A 17,099-nucleotide genomic window follows, 5' to 3' on the forward strand; every position below is an offset into this window, starting at 1 on the left:
GCATACCTAGTGTAGGTAGGTGTATGGATGGATAGGCAGGCGTGTGTGTGTGTGTGGATGAGTGGAGTGGATATGGGTAGCCGAGGGAGCAGGTAAGTGGGTGTATGTGTAGGTGTTTGTATGGGTGGGTAGGTGGGTGGGTGTATGAATATGTAGGTGTGTATGTGTGTGGATGATGAGTGGAGTGGATATGGGTAGCCAAGGGAGTAGGTAAGTTGGTGTATGTGGAGGTGTTTGTATGGGTGGGTGGGTAGGTGGGTGGGTATATGGATAGGCAGGTGTGTATGTGTCTGGATGATGAGTGGAGTGGATTTGGGTAGCCAAGGGAGTAGGTAAGTTGGTGTATGTGGAGGTGTTTGTATGGGTGGGTGGGTAGGTGGGTGGGTGCATGGATAGGTAGGGGTGTATGTGTGTGGATGATGAGTGGAGTGGATATGGGTAGCCGAGGGAGCAGGTAAGTGGGTGTATGTGTAGGTGTTTGTATGGGTGGGTGGGTAGGTGGGTGGGTATATGGATAGGTAGGTGTGTATGTGTGTGGATGATGAGTGGAGTGGATATGGGTAGCCAAGGGAGTAGGTAAGTGGGTGTATGTGGAGGTGTTTGTATGGGTGGGTGGGTGGGTAGGTAGGTGGGTGGATATATGGATATGTAGGTGTGTATGTGTGTGGATGATGAGTGGAGTGGATATGGGTAGCCGAGGGAGCAGGTAAGTGGGTGTAGGTGTTTGTATGGGTGGGTAGGTGGGTGGGTATATGTGTAGGTGTTTGTATGGGTGGGTGGGTGGGTAGGTAGGTGGGTGTATGGGAGTGTAGGTGTGTGGCCGAGTGGATGGGTAGGCAGGGGATAAAGTAGGTGGGTGTATGGGTAGGTAGGTGAGTGTGCGGTTAGGCGGGTAGGTAAGTACGTAGATACGTGGATGGGTGGGTGTTTAGGGGAGCAGTCGTATCGTGTCGATTTGAAGCTTTCGTGACTGCATGAATCCATCCTCTTTGGTTCTTTCGGTACAAGTCACGTAGGTAGAAAAATAAAAGAAAATAAATCACGACTGTTTCGAACGCAACACAAGCGCTTGTCTTCAGGGGAAAATCGCGACGAGGGAGCTGCACGAAGCAGACGTCGCAGCTGTAGTGATTTTCACCTGAAGACGGCCGCTTGTGTTGCGTTCGAAACAGTCGTGATTTAAATTTCGATTTAAAGCTTTCGTGACTGCAGGGATTCATCTTCTTGGTTCCTTCGGTAAAGTCACGTAGAATGGAAATAATAAAATAATATAATAAAAATAAAACATAATTCTTATATTTTATTCTTATTATTTTATTATTTCCATTCTACGTGACTTTACCGAAAGAATGGAAATAATAAAATAATATTATAAAAATAAAACATAATTATTATGCTTTATTCTCATTATTTTATTATTTCCATTCCACGTGACTTTACCGAAAGAACCAAGAAGAGTCGTGATTTATTTTATTTTATTTTTCTACCTACGTGACTTTACCGAAAGAACCAAAGAGTATGGTAGTAGTGTCGTGGTTTAGCGTGCTGCGCTATGAACCAGACGACTCGAGTTGGATGTATGTTCACAGCGAACATCGCTGACGAATATCTCAATCAGTCTTTAAAATCAGTGCCAAGTGCGTTGTGTAAACATCGCCACTGGGGAGACAAAGGCGATTGGGCGTGGTGCTGGCCACCCACCCCCTCACACTATGAGATCTCTTTTACCAGTGGCAAAATATAATGGTAGGTTTTTACCCTTTTAACTGGTACAAAACTGACACCTTTATTCAAGGCATCATGTTTGCAATGACCACAACACAAGTAGTCAATAAAGCAAACAAAAAGAAGCAACTCTGATAAGGATAATAATATGCACTGTCATTGAAGTTGATTAGCCCACACCCGAGACGGCTTTCTTTAGAGCCTAGTCCCCATTGGTGTAGGGCCAGATGACACCAGAAGGCGTACAACTCAAAAACAGTGCAATATCAGAGTATTGAGAGTTCGGGGTAAACATTTACACTATGAGATCTCTTTTACCAGTGGCAAAATATAATGGTAGGTTTTTACCCTTTTAACTGGTACAAAACCCACCCCCTCGTTTGCCGCGACGGCAAAACAGCACTTGTCCAAACAGTCTGTGAAGGCTATATACGGGGGATATTTGGCTTTGTATGGGTGCACTTATTGAAAGATGCGTTTACAATGAATGCATGTATGTGGAACTTCTTTCGCACTGCACGTAGCCAACGGTGCTAATCGGAGGCGCGGGGCGAATGACAACAAACGAAACGCAAACACAAATTCTAAAGACACGAAGTTTTCAATCTGGATGATTTAAACGCGCACAGCTCTAATGGCATCGTAACATCGGAATGGAAGAGCGTTCCAGACGGCCGCAGAAGCGCATCTGGAAGCGCCATTCGATGCGGTGACCACCGCCTTTGTTCGATCGCCCAGCAGCCAAAAGCCGCCGCCGCTGCAGTGATGATGAGCCTGTCCTAGCTCATCCCCCCTCAACCAGTATATATACGGGGTAGTATCTCTTGGAATGTCTCATTTACTTGATACAGCAAGCGTGCTGTGACGGTTCCACCTGAAGACGGAAGCTTGTGTTGCCTCCGAAACGTCGTGATTTTTATTTTTATTTTATTTTACTTTTATTAATTTAAATATTTTTACCTACGTGACTTTACCGAAAAAATCCTAAGAATGGGACGAGCGGAGTTTCGCGCGACGATGGCTTCACGCTCCTTGGCGACATCAGCGAGGTATCGTGGTTCATTTCGTGGCGATCGCGAGTTTTCGACCTTGTGCGGTGTTCGTTCGGCAACCGGGAGCCAATGCAGCTTGGCGAGCAATGGGCAGACAACGTGCAGTGCCCGTGCCGGAGGACAATAATATTATTATTTTAAATTATTATTTTAAATGAAATTAAAATTTAAAAAAAAATCAATAATAATTACTATTTTATTTTTTCTTAATTTTAATTTCATTTTTTTACCTACGTGACTTTACCGAAAGAACTAAGAGTATGAATCCTTGCAGTCACGAAAGCTTCAAATCTAGAATTATTATTTTAAAGGCCATTTAACACATGAAGGCACGGTCCCCTGTCACGTGTTCCATTCTTATTATTGCTATCTCTACATTGAGGTATTTGTCAATGTACTCTATTATTGGATGAAGTTCCTTACCGGTTGTGTGGATTGCACGACCATTCTTCACCACGCTGGTGTGCGTGTGTTCGTGAAGGCCTTTTTGTGTCACCCCGCCACCCACACACCCACCCGATCTGGACAAGAGGCTTCTGGGAGGCACGCAGCCCCCGAGTAACTGCGGTACAGAATCAGAATATTGATTCATGCTGGAGGAATCCGATGAGCTATAAAGATCTTCTTCATAGTCATGTCCAGTCACCGGATAGAAGCCCCCCGTATCAGCCACGTGTCCAGCGAGACGTGTAACAACAACACGTGCACCCACGCGCACTGACCGACGTGGTGAAGTATGGTCAACCCCCACCCCACCCACCCCCCTACCTCCCCGATAACACTGGTCAACAAACAAAAAATATATTTTTTTCTGGCCTGGACTTTTGCAGCTGTTTTAGACTAATTTCAGGGTGCTGATTCCAAATCTGATCTCAGATTTGCTCTATCACATCATTTTTATGCTATCGGCATACCCCATTTTCATTGATTTTACCCGAAATTAACTCTGTCACTTATGATTGCAAGTTGTTGCGAGTCGGTGACTGCTTTAGTGTTAAAATATGGTGCTGCATTTTTAGGATAGTGTGTTTATAATATCATTTAATGTAGATATCCACATTTATTTAATATTGCAATATTTGATATCTCAAAAACCTGATGTGATAGACAAAACTGATGCCGGATTTGGAATCAGCACCCCAAAATTACATCAAACCAGTTGGAAAACCTCATACCAGAACAAAGTGTGTTGACCAGTGTCATCGACGGCGCTTTAAACCACAATCGCCAGTTAATTCTTGATCCACCGCCCGGGCGATCGACTGAGAATGTGAACGAGCAGCTGCGTTGGCCGCCAGGCATCACCGGGGTACGTCCAACCGATAGAGACGGAGCGCTGAAATCAATCCGCGTGGCAGGAGGTGCCAGGTGGATTTCAGCGTCTCGCGCTAACAGGCAGCGCGCAAACAGCTCACTGACCCAGCAACAGCAGCACGCGATCGTGATGATCACCATCATCATCATCCGCCGCGTCTGTCTGTGTGCGTGGGTGGGGGGGGGTAGATACGAACCCGTCGTCCCACGACTCCCTTCTCACGGCCACCAACACCAGTGACGATCATCTGAACCCGGTCCCGCGCCTCCACTAGGTCGACTCAGCCTCAAATGGGTGCCTGTCGCGATGTGCAAACTTTTACACCACTCGGGAGAGAAAGGCGGCCGGGCGTGGCGTTGGCCACCCGCCCTCTATTGTGCGGCCTTCATAGGAGCTGCTTGCTAGCAGCACTTTGCCCCGACAGTCTGTTTAGGCTACACGGGGGATCTTTGTCTTTGTGAGCAGCGCACGTCTCAATGCTGTTCGATCGTCTTTGTCAGCCCGCGCGCAGCACGGACGTGCGCGGTTGCCACCTTCTCGATCGTGCACACAAACCCGGACAAGAGGTCTTGATGAGCACGATGGGGTTGTTTTGGTTCAATACTAAACTAAGCTATTTTTATTTTAGCAGCTAAGGCGCACTCAGTTATATACATACGTAGCGTATTTTTCTGAAGCGACCAGGCCACAAATGATAGGTCAACGATGTGGGTTATCATCATGGGGGAATTTACATCAGCCAAGCACTCTAAACGGGTGATTCTAAATGTGGAACGGAAAAGACGGATACGCGCAAACTCCAAATATACAGCAGCAGGTGACAGGGTCGGGATCGAACTGATGACCTCCTGTATACCAGGCGAGGTAGTTAACATCTCCTAGCCACCGTGATGATGAGAGAGAGAGAGAGACACCGCAAACTCTAAATATATGGCAGGCGTCAGGGTCGGGATCTATCCGATGACCTCCTGTACACCAGGCGAGGTAGTTAACATCTCCTAGCCACCGTGACGATGATGAGAGAAAGACACCACAACTCTAAATATACAGCAGATGTCAGGGTCGGGATCGAACCGACGACCTCCTGTATACCAGGCGAGGTAGTTAACATCTCCTAGCCACCGTAGCGCCACTGTGCGTCAAACCGCAATAAAGTTCAACGCAGCAACGCCGGTGCCACATCTCGCTACAAATCGATTCCCGCTGCCACCCAATTCCAGGACCGTACCGGGTCAAAACCGGGACAGGTGACAACCCTAGATAGCAGCGTCTTGAAATCGCAGGATTGTGTGAAACGCCTTCCTTGAACCAGCAGTGGATCGTCCATCGCTCACGGTGATGAAGACGGTGGTGATGCCGGGTGGCGTAGGGTCTGACGACACTCATCAGGCGAGATCGCGTTTCAAGTTTGTTTTGTCAAACCGTGTGAGAACCTACGATACCAAGATGGGCGTCCCAATACCGTAACGACTCTCTGGGCATCAGAATCGCGATCTTGATTTTTCACGGAGAAATCCGATGATCTGTGAAGCTCTTTTTTTCACGGAGATCTCCAGTCGGGGCGAATCAAAAAGTTCGTCTTCTAGTATGGGGCTATGATTGCCGCTGTGTGAGTCGTCTAGCCTAGGGGCACCCCCATTGGCAGCTGCCCCTGTGCATCAGTCTTCCAGTCGGGAGCGATGATTGCCGCTGTGTGTGTGTGTAGTCCAGATTGAGCCATTCGTCTTTTCAAATATGGGCCACTGAAGTCGGCGCACGACTGCCTGCCTCTTGCGAACGACGTCTCGTGATCTTTCACGTTCGCTGTGCGGCTGAAGCAGATGGCGCAGAGACGTAATTGTCTTAGTATCAGCATCACGATCAGCATCATCATGATCACCACAGTCACGATCATCATCACGATCAGCATCATCATCACGATTAGCATCATCATGATCACCATCATCACGATCATCATTATCACGATCATCATCATCACAACCATCATCACGATCAGCATCATCATGATCACCATCATCACGAGCATCATCACTATCATTATCATGATCATCATCATCACGATCATCATGGACATCACCACCATCATCATCACGATCATCATGACGATCATCATCACGATCATCATCGACATCACCACCATCATCATCACGATCATCATGATCACCATCATCACAATCATCATCATCACCACCATCATCATCACGACCATCATCATCATCACGATCATTGTCACAATCATCATCATCATCATCACGATCGGAATCATCAGAATCTTTATTCAGACTACAGGATCAGCGAGTTACAGCAACCAACAATACAACAACACCCCGTTAGGAGTGCAGAGTGGAGGAAAAGTAAGCAAGTTAATAAACACAAATAACAAATAAAGTATACAAAAGTAAACATTGCAGAAGTACATACATTGCACCTCCGATGACCACGGTTGACTACGTACGGTGCGAACGAAGTTCAACACACACATACACACACACACCTTCCTGTCGATTCTTCAACACTTAACAGCAAGCTCCTACGTCAGCAGTCATCATGCTGTGTCTGTTTCACACCTGATGATGGTTGCTTGTGTTGCGATCGAAACGTCGTGATCTATTGTTTATTTCTACCCACGTGACTTTACCGAAACAACCAAACAGTATGGATTCTTGCAGTCACGAAAGCTTCAAATCAACACTTAAAAGCAAGTTTGGGGCAAGGCAGCAAAACAACAACAACAACAACAGCCACGGACCGCACTAAGACAACAACAACAACAACACACAAATATTAAATATAGGCTGCCAAGCTTGGTGGTGTTCATTCAGACGCTGTCTTTCCGACAGACCTGTTCTTCACCTGAGGACGGCTGCTTGCGTTGTGGCCGAAACGTCGTGAGAATTGTATTATTTTATTATGTTTTATTTTTATTATTTTATTATCTCCCTTCTACGTGACTTTACCGAAAGAACCGAGAAGATGAATCGCTGCAGTCACGAAAGCTTTCAATCGAAATTTAACACACACACAGTCCCTTGATTTAATAACAACAACAACAACAACAGCCACGGACCGCACCAAGACAACAACACCAACAACAACACTCACAGTCCCTTGATTTAACAACAACAACAACAACAGCCCGCACCAAGACAACAACACCAACAACAACACCACACACAGTCCCTTGATTTAACAACAACAACAACAACAAAAACAGCCCGCACGAAGACAACACCAACAACAACAACACACACAGTCCCTTGATTTAACAACAACAACAACAGCCCGCACCAAGACAACAACACCAACAACAACAACACACACAGTCCCTTGATTTAACAACAACAACAACAGCCTGCACCAAGACAACAACACCAACAACACCAACAACACAGTCCCTTTATTTAACAACAACAACAACAGCCACGGACCAAGACAACACCAACAACACCAACAACACAGTCCCTTGATTTAACAATAACAACAACAACATATACAGTCGAACCAATCGATCAAGCGGACGCGTCCTTTCGCCGTGAGCGCGTGCAGGTACGGTGGCGTGGATCTGAGCGCGGGCACCCGTCGCAAGAACGCGACGCGCGAGACCACGGCGACGCTCAAGGCGTGGCTCTACGAGCATCGCAAGAACCCGTACCCCACCAAGGGCGAGAAGATCATGCTGGCCATCATCACCAAGATGACCCTGACGCAGGTCTCCACGTGGTTCGCCAACGCTCGCCGGCGTCTCAAGAAGGAGAACAAGATGACGTGGTCGCCGCGGAGCCGGCCCGGCGATGAGAGCGGAGGGAAAGACGAATGCCGGAGGGATGTGGACCGCGAGCAGCAGCAGCAGCAGGAGGAGGAGGATGAGGAACAGGAGGCTGCTGCTGCGGCTGCTGCTGCTGCGGCGGTGGTGGTGGACAAGAGAGGCGTCGTGAAGTGTTTTGTGTCAGGTGAGTGAGTGAGTGAGTCTGTGTCTGTGTGAGTGTGTGTGTGGCCAAACCCACTCCCTCGTGTGCCGTTCCGGCCTTCATAGGTGCTCGCTAACAAAACTTGCCGCTGCAGCCTAAGGCTATACGGGGGATCTTTGGCTGTGTGTGTGGCCACCCACCCCCTCGTGTGCCGTTCCGGCCTTCATAGGTGCTCGCTAACAGAACTTGCCGCTGCAGCCTAAGGCTATACGGGGGATCTTTGGCTGTGTGTGTGGCCACCCACCCCCTCGTGTGCCGTTCCGGCATTCATAGGTGCTCGCTAACAGAACTTGCCGCTGCAGCCTAAGGCTATACGGGGGATCTTTGTCTGTGTGTGTGGCCACCCACCCCCTCGTGTGCCGTTCCGGCCTTCATAGGTGCTCGCTAACAGAACTTGCCGCTGCAGCCTAAGGCTATACGGGGGATCTTTGTCTGTGTGTGTGGCCACCCACCCCCTCGTGTGCCGTTCCGGCCTTCATAGGTGCTCGCTAACTGAACTTGCCGCTGCAGCCTAAGGCTATACGGGGGATCTTTGTCTGTGTCTGTGGGTCGCCGCAGTGCAGCGGTTAGCGCGCTGCGCTACGAACCCGGCGACCCGAGTTCGATTCCCGCTCAAGGCCAACACCGGTGACGATGATCTGAACCGGTGCTGGGCCTCCCCTAGGTCGACTCAGCCTCAAATGAGTACCTGGTGCGGTGTGTAAAATCATCTCCAACTGGGGAGACAAAGGCGGCCGGGCGTGGTGTTGGCCACCCACCCCCTTGTGTGCCGTGCCGGCCTTCACAGGTGCTCGCTAACAGCACTTGCCCCTACGGTCTGTTAAGGCTGCACGGGGGATCTTTGCGTGGGTAGTTCTAGATTTGAAGCTTTCGTGACTGCAAGGATTCATACTCTTAGGGTTTTTTTCGGTAAAGTCACGTAGGTAAAAAATGAAACTAAAAGTTAATAAAAGTAATAATGGGAATAAAATAAAATAATAAATCACGACGTTTCGGAGGCAACACAAGTCTCCGTCATCAGGTGGGACCGTCACAGCTAAAATTACTGCATCAAGTGTGTGGGTATACAGGTGTGGGTGGGTTTCTGCTTTGCAGTGCAAGCGTGTGGGGCGGTGGCGCAGTGGTTAGCGAACCACACGACGGACTCAAAGACCCGACCCAGGATGAGAATGATGGCGATATTTGCAATTGATGAGGCAGAATAAGGAGCTGGTCATGACGACGATGATGATGATGACATGACGATGATTTGAATAACAACGGTGGTGACGATGACGATGCAAACGATGATCATCATTAGGATTGTATATCGTCAAACTGTTAGGTCAAGCTGATACCTAATTAACCCAAACTCCAGTCTTCTCGGCCCCACCACGCGGTCACTAATTTGCTCCCCATTCAGCTCGTGCCAGGCTTTACGCGCCCGATGATTGGTCAACACGATCCAATGTGTTCGCGCTCAGCAATTAATGCTGACTGCGTTAACGCTGCCGATTCCCGTTCAGATTGAGACCTCGCTGTGCGTGGTGTACACGTGTTGCGTGTGTCTGTGTGTGTATACCGTGTGTGTATGTCTACACGTGTACTGTGTGCGTATGTGTACACGTGTGTCTGTACACGCGTTTACCGTATGTCTGTGTGTACCGTGTGTGTATGTGTACACATGTGCCGTATGTGTGTGTATGTGTGTGTGTACACGTGTTCCGGGTGTGTGTGTACACGTGTACTGTGTGTGATTGTGTACACGTGTGTGTGTAAGCGTTTACCGTATGTCTGTGTGTACCGTTTGTGTGTGTACACGTATTCCGTGTGTGTGTGTAAACGTATGCCGTGTGTGTGTACACGTGTACTGTGTGTGTACACGTGTTCTGCGTGTGTGTGTACACGTGTACTGTGTGTGTGTGTACACGTGTTCTGTGTGTGTGTGTACCCGTGTTCTGTGTGTGTGTACACGTGTTCTGTGTGTGTGTGTACACGTGTACTGTATGTGTGTGTACACATGCTCTGTGTGTGTGTACACGTGTACTGTGTGTGTACACGTGTCACTGTGTGTATGTGTACACGTGTTCTGTGTGTGTGTGTACACGTGTTCTGTGTGTGATTGTGTCCACGCGTTCCACGTGTTCCCACCACGTGATGCAGACAGCGCGCCACGTGGGACGAGTTTAACAATCATCAGGCGCGTTCAGCGGCGAACGAGTCGATTTGTATTTGAGAGCGGAGGAGTAACTTGGTAGACGCGGACAAAAGTAACGCAGTGGTGGGTGACCTGCGAGGACTCTGACCATGATGATGACGATGATGATAACGCTAATATGCGAATTGTGTTCTGACATTCAGAATCAGAAAATGTATTTAGACTGGAGGAATCCGATAAGCTATGAAGCTCTTTGTCACAGACGTCCACGAAAGGGGGTGGGTCAGAATATTACGGCAACAAACGATACCAAAAAAAACACGATAGCAGTGCACAGTCTAGGAAAGGTAAGCACACAAATAACACATTTTTATTATTTTACTAGGTAAAGCCGACTGAATTATCAGCTTCTTTTTCGCAAGCGAACTGGCCACAAATGACAGCTCCTACCAAACACGCATCGAAACCACTACCCTGCAAAATGAAAGGAAAAAAAAAATCACGTTTCATACCAAAATTATAATTTTGGAAAATTCACCGCATTCCAAACACTTCATTTCCTTGAACTTTCACCTATGCATCCCTTCTGTTTCCCCTACCACTCCCTCCCCCACTCCCTCGCACCCCCCTCTGCCCCCTACCCCCTCCTCTACCCCCTCGTCGCCCTACCCCCTCGGTAACATCAATTCCCTGCCCAGCTGAGAGACATTCCTCCGTTCTTATGACAGCCTTCTCCGGGCCAAGGAAGTGATTACGAACTCGCCGCTAATCGCTTTAGATATAAGGAGACATCAAACAACTCACACACACACACACACACGTGTGTACACACACACATAAACATACACATACATGTGTGTACCATACACACGCAAAGATCTCCCGTGTAGCCTTAACAGACTGTTGGGGCAAGTGCTGTTAGCGAGCACCTACGAGGCCGGCACGGCACACGAGGGGGTGGGTGGGTGGCCAGCACCAAGCCCGACCGCCTTTATCTCCCTAGTAGCGATGTTTGCACACCGCACCAGGTACTCATTTGAAGCTGAGTCGACCTAGGGGATGCCCAGGACCGGTTCAGATAATCGTCACTAGTGTTGGCCGTGAGCGGGATTCGAACGGGTTCGTAGGGCAGCGCGCTAACCGCTACACTACCGCTCCCCACAAATGTGCACACACACACACAGACACACACACACTACACACACACACACCCTACACACACCCAACACAGACACACACACCCTACACACCCTACACACACACACACCCTACACACACACACCCTACACACACACACACCCTACACACACCCAACACAGACACACACACCCTACACACACACACCCTACACACACACACACCCTACACACACCCAACACAGACACACACACCCTACACACACACACACACCCTACACACACACAAACACCCTACACACCCTACACACACACACACCCTACACACACACACCCTACACACACACACACCCTACACACACCCAACACAGACACACACACCCTACACACACACACACCCTACACACACACCCTACACACACACACGCACACACCCGGCTCGCGTCACGCTAAGGGGGTCAAGGTCAGGAGGTCGTAGACGGCACCACACCACGCCATCGCTTCCTTCCTTCTGCCAACTCCGTATTAGTCATCAGACGCACGCGACAGAGCATCGCCACGCGCAGTGGGGACTTTCTCCAGACACACCTGCCTGCGTGTGTGTGTGTGTGCGTGTGTGTGCGTAGGGTGTGTGTGTGCGTGTGTGTGCACGTGTGTGCGTGTGTGTGCGTGTGTGTGTGTGCGTGTGTGTGTGTGTGCGTGTGTGTGCGTAGGGTGTGTGTGTGTGTGTGCGTGTGTGTGTGCGTGTGTGTGTGTGCGTGTGTGTGTGCGTGTGTGCGTGTGTGTGCGTAGGGTGTGTGTGTGTGCGTGTGTGTGTGTGCGTGTGTGTGTGTGCGCGTGTGTGTGTGTGCGTGTGTGTGTGTGCGTGTATGTGTGTGTGTGTGCGTGTGTGTGCGTGTGTGTGCGTGCGTGTGTATGCGTGTGTGCGTGTGTGTGCGTGCGTGTGTGTGCGTGCGTGTGTGTGCGTGTGTGTGTGCGTGTGTGTGTGTGAGTGAGTGTGCGTGTGTGTGCGTGTGTGTGTGCGTGTGTGTGTGTGCGTGTGTATGTGTGTGTGCGTGTGTGTGCGTAGGGTGTGTGTGTGTGTGTGCGTGTGTGTGTGCGTGTGTGTGTGTGCGTGTGTGTGTGCGTGTGTGCGTGTGTGTGCGTAGGGTGTGTGTGTGTGCGTGTGTGTGTGTGCGTGTGTGTGTGTGCGCGTGTGTGTGTGTGCGTGTGTGTGTGTGCGTGTATGTGTGTGTGTGTGCGTGTGTGTGCGTGTGTGTGCGTGCGTGTGTATGCGTGTGTGCGTGTGTGTGCGTGCGTGTGTGTGCGTGCGTGTGTGTGCGTGTGTGTGTGCGTGTGTGTGTGTGAGTGAGTGTGCGTGTGTGTGCGTGTGTGTGTGCGTGTGTGTGTGTGCGTGTGTATGTGTGTGTGCGTGTGTGTGTGTGCGTGTGTGTGTGTGCGTGTGTGTGTGTGCGTGTGTGTGTGTAGTGTAGCGGTTAGCACGCTGCGCTATGAACCTGGCGACCCGGGTTCGATTCCCGCTCACGGCTAACACCAGTGACGATTATCTGAACCGGTCCTGGGCCTCCCCTAGGTCGACTCAGCCTTAAATGAGTACCTGGAGCGGTGTGTAAACATCGCCACTGGGGAGACAAAGGCGGTCGGGCGTGCTGTTGGCCACCCACCCCCTCGTGTACCGTTCCGGCCTTCATAGGTGCTCGCTAACAGCACTTGCCCCGACAGTCTGTTAAGGCTATACGGGGGATCTTTGTCTTTGTTTAGACTTAAAACGTCCGTGAGTGCAGGAATTCATATCCTTGGTTGTGTCGGTAAAGTCGCGTAGATAGAAGGCAAACATCGAAATTGAAAGCAACAAAAAAAATCCCCACGACGTTTCGATCGCAACACAAGCGGCCTTCTTCAGGTGGAGAGAAAATAAAAGAGAGAAAAGCGCTTGTGTTGTGTTGCGATCGAAACGTCGTGGGGTTTTTTTCCTTTTAATTTCGATTTTTGTTTAATATCTACGTGACTTGACCGAAATAACCAATAATTACTAAACGTGTTGTTTATATATATATCTCGCGGTTGCCGATTCATAAAGCCCAAAGCCCCCCCCCCTCCTCCCCCCCTAAACAAAACGCCAAAGCGGCCAGCAACAAAAAGCCTCTATCGGAAGTGAATGGCTTCTTGAATTGAGCGCGTTAACACCGCGACGTATCAATGCGCGTCTTGGGGGAGGGTGGGTGAGTGACGCCTGAAGGGACGATTCACGACTCCCTCCTTCCATCTGATCCATCCGCGCGACAAAAAATCAATAATAATAATACGTAAGTTATTGGGTTTTTGTTTTGTTGCACGTCCCTTCTGAGAGTGCGTAATTTCAACGACACTGGCTTTGTAAGAACTTTGGAAAAAGAGATGGTGATGATGATGAGAGGAGGGAATTGCAAAGTAGATCGGTGCGGGGAAAATAGCAGAAAGATAAATGTCGTGACGTGCAATGTGGTGAGCGAGCGGGTGAGTGGGTGAGTGGGTGAGTGAGTGGGTGAGTGGGTGAGTTGGTGAGTGAGTTAGTGAGTGGGTGAGTGGGTGAGTGGGTGAGTTGGTGAGTGGGTGAGTGAGTTAGTGAGTGGGTGAGTGGGTGAGTGGGTGAGTGGGTGAGTTGGTGAGTGGGTGAGTGAGTTAGTGAGTGGGTGAGTGGGTGAGTTGGTGAGTGGGTGAGTTAGTGAGTGGGTGAATGAGTGGATGAATGAGTGAGTGGGTGAGTGAGTGGGTGAATGAGTGAGTGGGTGTATGAGTGGGTGAATGAGTGGGTGAGTGAGTGAGTGTGTGAGTGAGTGGGTGAGTTAGTGAGTGAGTGGGTGAATGAGTGAGTGGGTGTATGAGTGGGTGAGTGAATGGGTGAGTGAGTGGGTGAATGAGTGAGTGGGTGTATGAGTGGGTGAATGAGTGGGTGAGTTAGTGAGTGAGTAGATGAGTGAGTGGATGAATGAGTGGGTGAGTGAGTGGGTGTATGAGTGGGTGAATGAGTGGGTGAGTGAGTGACTGAGTGAGTGAGTGAGGGTGTTGTTGTAATCTGCTGTTTGTACTTCGCTACCATTTCGGCCACCCGAATTCGATTCCCGTTTACCTTGTTGTACACTTTATGAGCATCGCCACTGGGAAGACAAAGGCGGTCGGTGGTGCTGCTGGAAACACCACGCAATCTTGCGCAGCGCCCTGGCGGCTTTAATAGGTGCTCGCAAATATCCCTGGGTCCAGTGGTCTAATTGGACATTTGGATTCTTCACGACGTTTTTCGGGAAAGAAAAACAAAAGAAAACGAGTGAGCCATTGTTTTCCGGCGTCACGGTCTAACATTTGTCACGATTGATGAATCACTCGCTAATGACTTAATTAGAGGGGGGGGGGGGGAAGCCACGTGGCCACGTGTCTCCCCTACCGGCAGACCCAAGTGCACTTTGCCTGCCCCGTGCTGTGGCAGCTGCCCCTGTGCGGCGGCGGGGTGGTGGGTGGGGGGGGTCCTCGAGATGCACTGCATGGCAGGCGGTGGTGGTGGTGATAGTGGTGGTGGTGGTGATGGTGGTGGTGATAATGGTGGTGGTTATGATGATGGTGGTGATAGTGAAGGTGGTAGCTGTGGTGATGATGATGGTGGTGGTAGCAGTGGTGGTGGTGATGGTGGGGATAGCGGTGGTGGTGATGGTGGTAGTGGTGGTGATGATGGTGGTGATGGTGGTAATGATGGTGGTAGTGGTGGTGGTGGTGATAGTGTTGGTGGTAGCTGTGGTGGTGGTGATAGTGGTGGTGGTGATGGTGGTAGTGGTGGTGGTGATGATGGGGATAGCGGTGGTAGTGGTGGTGGTGATGGTGGAGATAGCGGTGGTGGTGATGGTGGTGGTAGTGATGGTAGTGGTGGTGGTGATGGTGGTGGTGGTGGTGATGGTAGTGATGGTAGTGGTGGTGGTGATGGTGGAGATAGCGGTGGTGGTGATGGTGGTGGTAGTGATGGTAGTGGTGGTGGTGGTGATGGTGGAGATAGCGGTGGTGGTGATGGTGGTGTTAGTGATGGTAGTGGTGGTGATGGTAGTGATGGTAGTGGTGGTGGTGATGGTGGAGATAGCGGTGGTGGTGATGGTGGTGTTAGTGATGGTAGTGGTGGTGGTGGTGATGGTGGCGATAGCGGTGGTGGTGATGGTGGTGGTAGTGATGGTAGTAGTAGTGGTGGTGATGGTAGTGGTGATGGTGGTGACGGTGGTAGCAGCAGCGGCGTTGGTGTTTGTCTCTCAACAGACCACAACGGTGAGAAAGAGCACGGCAAGGGGCACGTCCTGAGCGATCTGGAAGACCTCGACGACGTCGATTCGGACCACCTGGGTGATGACGAGCTGGAGGAAGGTGGACACCTCCAAGCGAAGCGCTTCCACAAGTCCCAGTGCAAGAACTACCCACCGCTAGCGGTGGTGGACGCATCATCCATCAACACCTCCTCCATCGCCGCCTCCAACACGTCCACCACGAACAACAACAACAACAACATCATCAGCGGAGGAGGAGGCAGCGGCGTGCAACAGACTTCCGAAGGCATCAAAAGCGTGTTCGCTCTGAGTTGTGGCGAGCCACAAGACAATCTGCAACTTTACGACTCTGCCGATCAGCAGCAGCAGCATCAGCAGCAACAACATCACCACCACCACCATCAGCACCATCACCAGCATCATCAGGTGGTGAGCGGCGGTGCCAAGTCGCTGTTGCCGATTGCGTCGGAGAAGCCACGGATTTGGTCTCTGGCCCACACGGTCTCCAGCTGCGACTCCAAATACCCATCGTGTGCAGCGCTTCAACAGTTGCAGCAACAGCAGCAGCAGTCGCCTCTGAGCGGCTCGCAGGCAACAGCAGGCACGCTGCTGCAGAGACACCAAAAGTTCCACGCAACCTTGTCGCAGTTGTCGCCGCCGTGTTCCGAGCCCGTCGGCTCGTGGCGGCAAGTTGCCGCGGCCGCGTCTCCGGAGCAACTTTTGTTGAAAGCAGCCGAACAGAACGGACTGGGGTCCTACCTTCTCGCTCAGCAGCAGCAACAGCAGCAACAGCAGCAGCAGCTGCAGCAGCAACAGCTGCAGCAGCAACAGCAGCAGCAGCAGCAACAGCAGTTGGCACAGGTTCAGCACGGGCTGTTGTCGAGGGCAAGTTGCCAAATGTCAGGACTGCACATGGGAGCTCAACAGCATCAAGAGTTGACTTCTGCCAAGAGCCAAGCGGCCGTCAATTCGCATCGACACTCGACGACGGAAGTTGATGCGATTAGAAGTAAGATCCAGGGAACCGAGACGGGGTTTGCCTGGTCCGCGAGACCATAGTGCTCATCCTCTCCCGCCACCGCGTGTGTTAAAGACGAAGGTCAACCGAATATATAACACGGGTTTTTTGGCCTTTTTGAGATCGCGTTAAAAAAATATATAACTGTGTCGTTATACCCGCCGCCACCCCGACGCAGCCAATTGGTGTGAGGTGTGTCGCGTAAGCGGAGCGTGGCCAATTCGTTACCAGCCATAATCCACAAAAAACATTGTATTCAAGCGATCTAAGCACGAAAAAAAAAACTCCTATATTACGGACGATATTGGTCGAGAAAGCCGACTTCGTGTCACCCGTATAGCCTACGCAGATTGTTGGGGTAGAGTGCCTGAAGGCGATCGCTTGCAAAGTCGCGCCCGCAACGCAATGCGCGGCGAAAAAGCCATCGAGCGGAGTTCGATTCATCGGCGAACATCGCTGGCTCTTGTCCCA

At 50.5% G+C, this 17,099-nt stretch overlaps 1 protein-coding gene across 1 annotated transcript in view; it reads left to right on the forward strand.

Annotated features, from left to right (window-relative positions):
* Positions 1-16,819, forward strand: part of LOC144946729 (iroquois-class homeodomain protein irx-4-A-like) — a gene marked incomplete at its 5' end in the record, with an annotated part of 38,234 nt that extends 21,415 nt beyond the window's left edge. Inside the window, 5 exons of the mRNA XM_078875859.1 lie at positions 7,639-7,918; positions 7,949-8,042; positions 15,606-15,775; positions 16,085-16,362; positions 16,807-16,819. Of these exons, the coding sequence (XP_078731985.1) occupies positions 7,639-7,918; positions 7,949-8,042; positions 15,606-15,775; positions 16,085-16,362; positions 16,807-16,819 (835 nt within the window). The remainder of the gene's footprint in view (positions 1-7,638; positions 7,919-7,948; positions 8,043-15,605; positions 15,776-16,084; positions 16,363-16,806) is intronic.
* Positions 16,820-17,099: the final 280 nt, after the last annotated feature.

Source organism: Lampetra fluviatilis, chromosome 42 (genome assembly GCF_964198595.1).
Source record: "Lampetra fluviatilis chromosome 42, kcLamFluv1.1, whole genome shotgun sequence".
Classification (NCBI taxonomy): domain Eukaryota; kingdom Metazoa; phylum Chordata; class Hyperoartia; order Petromyzontiformes; family Petromyzontidae; genus Lampetra; species Lampetra fluviatilis.